This window comes from Notothenia rossii (genome assembly GCF_949606895.1).
Source record: "Notothenia rossii genome assembly, chromosome: 3".
NCBI lineage: Eukaryota > Metazoa > Chordata > Actinopteri > Perciformes > Nototheniidae > Notothenia > Notothenia rossii.
In genome coordinates, this window is record NC_136901.1 from 86899315 (window position 1) to 86905358 (window position 6044).

At 39.7% G+C, this 6044-nt stretch overlaps 1 protein-coding gene across 8 annotated transcripts in view; it reads left to right on the plus strand.

Annotated features, from left to right (window-relative positions):
* rapgef2b (Rap guanine nucleotide exchange factor 2b) overlaps positions 1-2623 on the plus strand; it is a 132629-nt gene extending 130006 nt beyond the window's left edge. For all 8 annotated transcript variants that reach the window (XM_079668895.1, XM_079668892.1, XM_079668896.1 and 5 more), the window contains one exon: positions 15-2623. In XM_079668895.1, coding sequence (XP_079525021.1) covers positions 15-40 — 26 coding nt within the window. In that variant the 3' untranslated portion in view covers positions 41-2623. The remainder of the gene's footprint in view (positions 1-14) is intronic.
* The last annotated feature ends 3421 nt before the right edge of the window (positions 2624-6044 follow it).

Genomic DNA, 6044 nt, shown 5'->3' on the forward strand with positions numbered 1-6044 from the left:
GTCTCTCTCCACAGAGGATGAACAGGTGTCAGCGGTCTAAGGGGCCAGCGGACGTCCTTCTGCAGTAAACCCGAAGTCCCCCTGGTTTTGGGGTGGGGGGGCAGGATTTAAGAGACTGACAGACCAATCGGCTATTCATCATCAGTTACGTACGTGCCTGCCTCCTCCACTCGGCTCTCCCTCCTGATTGGTGGATTCCTCTGCTCGTCTCCCTCCCCTGCCTTAAAGCATCATCGGGGGTTGACTGACCCTGCATGCAAAAAATACTGTGAAGAAGAGAAGGAGAGAAAAAGACGAGGACAAAACGCCTGGCACTTTGGATAAAAAGACTACAGAAATAAAACTGGTGCTGGGAGGAGGGGTCGACCTGGCCCCACACCCACACATAAACACACACACACACACACACACACACACACACACACAGAGATGTTGCTGTGGGAGAGACACAAACACAACACAACAGCATCATGACGTGTCGAACTTCCTCTGCACTTTGTCATTTTCTACTTTCGGAGAAACAGAACAAATAAAAACAAAGCAGACTTGAGGAAACACCTTCCCGTTAGATTTCATTTCTTTTTTTTGTGTTATTTCCTCGGACTGATTGCACTCTTGGCGGGCCGAAAACGATTGAAACTGAGTTGGCCCAGGACTGAAACAACCCATCTTACGAGTGTTTTGAACTCTGCATCCAGTATTATCACATGTGAACGCTTATCAAGTGTTGGTTTTTAAATCAAAGCTGGGAGGAGAGCCAACATGCACAGTGTACTGACAAACACACACACATACACACATTTTTAAAAACAGCACTTTCAGCACAATCCTAGAAGTTACCAGACATTTGGCCCGAGTGAATCATATCTGCGGAGCTCCTTTTGGTCGTATCAAAGTCTTTTCCCTCATCCTGTTGCTTGCTCCAGAGTATAATGTTTTCTGTGGGTGATATCAAAAAGCACAGAGGACATTGAACCCCCCACGGAAAGCTGAGCGGACATGTTGCACTCCATCAGAGGAGACAAGGATGATTTAACCCTGGAGGTTTTGCCCTAATGAAATGGAGCCTGGAAGAAAGCGAATCCAAGCTGTGAGCAGGTAGCGAGCGCTCTCTTGACTTTAAGAAAAGTTGCCTCTCCTTCCTTTATTTTGGCTTTAAGGGATCACACATCAGCATATTTCAGAAGCTGCCAACGTGTACAATTGTGAGTGTACCTCTTAACTATCTACCTTGTTACAGATGATCTTGTACAGAGTCTTATAACAAACCCTTTGAGAAAAAGATATCCACAAATTAGGCTTTTTTTTTCTTTCTCCCTTCTCCCTGAACATAATGCCACATTTTGTGAATGTCCAAAGCGCCTTACGATGCCATGATTGCATACATTTCTTTGCATGGTCGTTCCCGTCACAAATCACCTTGTTTCAGGAGCAGTCTTGAATCAAGCAATAGTGGAGTGAAATGCCTTATTCAAGAGACAACCCAATTCAAGAGACTTTTTGTGAAGACTCAGTACAAGATGAAGCCAAGCATTTTGTTTGTGTTCTGTTCTCCGCGTGGCTTCAGACTGAGGACACACCTCTCCCTCTGCAGTCCCTTCAGAAACTCATCCTCAGAATCTCCTCTCCGTTGCATCGGCTCAGTGGACGCCGTATGTAAGTCACATTTCCTGCATCCAGTTTTCCACTATTGGAAGTGACTGATTTTTTTTTTTATTGTTTTGACTCCGGTGAGGAAGTTGACATATGAAGAAAACTTTTTTTTTTTTCAAGGCTGCCAATCAGAACGATCGTGAATCCAGTTGTGAAAAGTACCGTTGTGTTTTTTTCTTCCACACTGAGTCGCGCTGATCACATTGATCAGTCTCGGAAACTTCAGACTGAGAAAAAGATGAATGAGTGTTTCCCCACTGTGGTCTGTGACTATACACTAATGATTTCCTGGGTTTCCCTTTTTTTGTTATCGTAATTCTTTTTGTAATGGCTGCAGATAGATTGTTAATAATTTGTTTGTAATACGGTGGTGACATGCATCATTCACTTTCATCGAACTCTGAAGATAATGTGCATATTAGCGGGGCCGAGGCCTGTTTCTAAAAACAAAAAAGTTGCACAAAAATGTACAAGCGTAAAGATAAGTGTAGTAGGTAGAACTGCTACTCCGTTTGGTGTGTGATGTCAGTGAGAAATGTACATTTAGCTGGTGATGACCTTCTTTTCTTCATTCTTTCTTGTACTACTTTGACCTGTATGTCTTTTAAAAAGACAATTGGTGGAGTACGTATCAGTTGTTTTTGTATTTTTAATACAATAATTGTAAATATTGGTTATATTTTTGTTCAAATGTACTATGTTTATGCCTCAACATCCAGTTTATATGAAGCTGGGAATCAATAAATACTGCATAAAGAATCAACACATAGGTTTAAATGCACTTATTCATTTCTTCTGCATTTCGATGTCTTTCTTTTTCCATTTCCTTTCTTTTCCTTCAGAGGATTTCTCCCCGGATACCGTCTAGTGTTTGCACAAGTCATGGAAGCAACTTGAAAAGTGTAACTCTCATACTTTTCTATCTGACCGCAGTGTGTCAGAATTAATAAAAAAGAGATATTGAAGTCTTCTCTTGCTTTTATTTACTTGTTTTGTATTGTCTTAATATCCAGAGCTGTGAGAACAGTGCAAGTCCCAACTCTCATTTTCTACTATTCTTTATTTATTCCGTTTCTTACAAGGTTCAAGCTTCTTTATTTTGTCATACGAACATAGCTACAGTGTAGTTATGCCGATGAAAATCTTAGGTCACAGGCTTCTCCAACAGTGCAACACAATAACACAGATAAACAGGAAAATATAGCGCAAGTAAATAGTAATACAAAAGAAAAATAGTTTAAAAAAGTGAAATAGTGCAATAAGAGTCTATATGCAAGTTATTGGAATATGATATATTAGATAAATCATTACTAAGTAGCAGATTAATGTTATGGATGTTCAGGTGTTTACATTACATGTTTAATTTAATAACTAGAATGTCAAGTGCAAACCTCCTTCAAGACCAATGGTGCATTCAGGTGCTTTTTTAAATTTTGTTCTTAGGACTTATTGTGGATACGACATACATGTGTATCTATGAAGAAGATGTTTTGTTTTTGTATTGCTCTTGTTAAAAGAACATGCTTATCTAGTTGAGCTATTGATTCGATTTGAAGAACATGATTCTTCATCATCGGGAAATATTTTTTTCCAATTAATCTAACACATGAATGCTGCTCAATTGCCCTATCTTGCAATGTTAACAAAATTGAAAAATAATCGGTATATCTAACGCGTGATTCAGATCAGCTCCGAAATTGAAAAAGTGTTCCCTTGATCCCCGTCGCACACTTTCACCAAGTTTCATAAAAATCAGGCCAGAAGTGTTTCTGTGATTTTGTAGACAAACAAATAAACCGAGCGGAAAACATAACCTCGGTAATGAAATTCTATATCTCCAACTCACTCTGCACCACAATAACATAATAACAACAACATAATAATAATAATGATAAAGATTAGCTTAGTGTTTTGGAGGTGCAAGCTGACACAGTTATTGCTCCTGCATACAACATTTAGTTTTTGCTTCATTTTTACCATAATTGCAGAGATTTATTCATTCTTTTAAAGAAATAAAAGATGAGATATATTAAAGAATTAGATTAGAAATGGTACAAGAATCAACCCTGGCAACTGAAGTGAGCAGACTTGGATGATGAAAAGATAAGGAGCTTTATGCTTTTGTCAGAAAATGATTGCACTGTTATCATTTCAATCTGAATACCGCATAGATAATCTATACAAAAAGAAAGTTTGGCAGCATTGAATGAAAATGTTGAATATTTGTCTGCTTTCACACCACAAGATGGCGCTGTTTCTCTACGGAAAATGACCAACATCAGAACTAAAGCACAGTAATGTATAGCTCACACATTATGCTGAATTGTGAAAGAAATGTCCTTATAAGGAATACAGATTGTGTTTATTTGTCTGTACATAGTCTTAACATACTCGGACATATTGATTGTATTCTTTTCATTTAGGTTCAAATGTGTTTGTTTATTTCTTCCCCCATCACAAATCAAGCTTCTTATTTAGAACACTTAATATTATCATTATCTTTGCACCATGATGCCTCTGTTTTCTGTGTATCAGTTTCTGTTTGCAGATGGAGAAACGTACGAGCTTCTCGACATGCTGACTGTAGCTTTGTGATGATGGCAGACACCATATCTCCCACTTCTCATGAATTATGCAGGCTATACAGTTGGTGCCTCTATCTCAGAGCAGAAGGCCACAATTTGTCACTCTCGGAAAAAAAATGACACACACACTGACCATGAAAAATTGGGAGCTGCCCTCTAACACACAAACACAGTCGGGTGAATAATGGTAAATCTGCTTCGCTGTTTCTTGCTCCATTCCTGCCCTCTATAGGCTACCGTCTCTCACACATGGAAAGAAACAAATATTTGGTTTAAAATAGCATTTATTTGTATTGAAGATGCAGGAATTGTGTGCCTCTATTCATAAATCTTTTTAATGTGTCCGTGTCAAAAAGGCCAGAAGAGCTACAGGGATGCTGTTGTTGTCCATAACATGTTATTCATGTAATTGGTTGTTATCTTTAACGCTTGTGTTGTGTTAGCTAACATATTTAGATGGGACAAAGTGAGGAACATACCCATGCTAAAGTCCTCTAAAATTACTGGCCTAAGTCAAACTAAATGTTGTTTCTATTCCTGAAGACATGTGGTCAAATGGAGACAAAATGACATTATTGTAACCGTACAATCCTGTTATTTTATTCGATAGCCCCAAACACATTACACCACATAGTGCACACGTGCATGTGTGTGTTCAGGTTCAAGTGTTAGTGTACATATTCTTTGTGGAGTTCCCGTGGGGGGAGGGGGGCCAGAGGGAGGGGAGACCATGGTGCATGTTGCGAAAAATTATTGTTACAGTGGATGAAGGGGGTGGGGGAGGGGTGTCTAAAGTCAAAGATGAATCTTGAATGGGCCAAATTTGACCTCGAGACACCCAAAACCCCCAGACCCGAACGCCGAATTACACGATAAAAAATACTAGAGCGTAGTTATTATATAATTTAAACTTGAAACGGGTCATGGGAGACCCGAACACAACATAAGGGTTGGGGAAAAGGCAGCAGCATGTAGCGTGTGGGACTTTATCATTTGTAAACTGTTGGATTTGGTGAGTTTTTTTTTTACCAATGCTCACATTTTTGTGTCGTTATCTTTTGTGTTCGGGAAAGTAAATGAACATATTTAACTTTATTGTATCCTTTCCTAGAAAGGGTAATATTATGTGATCTCTGGAATTTAAAAAGAAAAGTTAAAATTGAAATCAGTGTTAGTCATACACCAAGGGACCAATTACTTTCAAGTTTCTTCCCATTAGTCAGAAAGTTGGGACTTGATTATAATGAGGCTGCACAGCGTTGATTTCTAATTATTCAACGAGGCGTCAACACTGTACGAAAAGTGATTTTAAATAGCTTTAAATAATATATTCTAATTTCCCCTCAAAACAAATGGAGGTGCAGGCTTAGAGCTGACAAATCATGTTTTCATTGAGATAAAATATCTGAAGAAAAAATATCCTGGCTGCAGTCGCCTGCATTAGAAAGATAAGTGTGACTGACAGGTGGATGGATGTGGAACCAAAAGAACAACAACATCACCCAAAGCACTGGCGCTGCATGAAATCAGAGGAAACACTGCTGTAATCTGTGTCCGACAGTAAAGCCACCCCCTGATTACACTGTTTACCACTCTCTTGGCTGCGTTTAGTGTGCTGCGCCCTCAGAAACACCAGAGGGCACTCTTCACTAAAAATACAGCCAGATGGAACTGTCCACTCTCACCCTGGGCGATGGGTCTTATCGAGGGGCAGCAGGCCGCCAGTGGGCCTCTGAAGATAGCCAGCTGGTTGTGTGTGTGAAGCCCGGCCGCTGAGTTGTCGACCGTGCTCGATGGAGGCAGCCG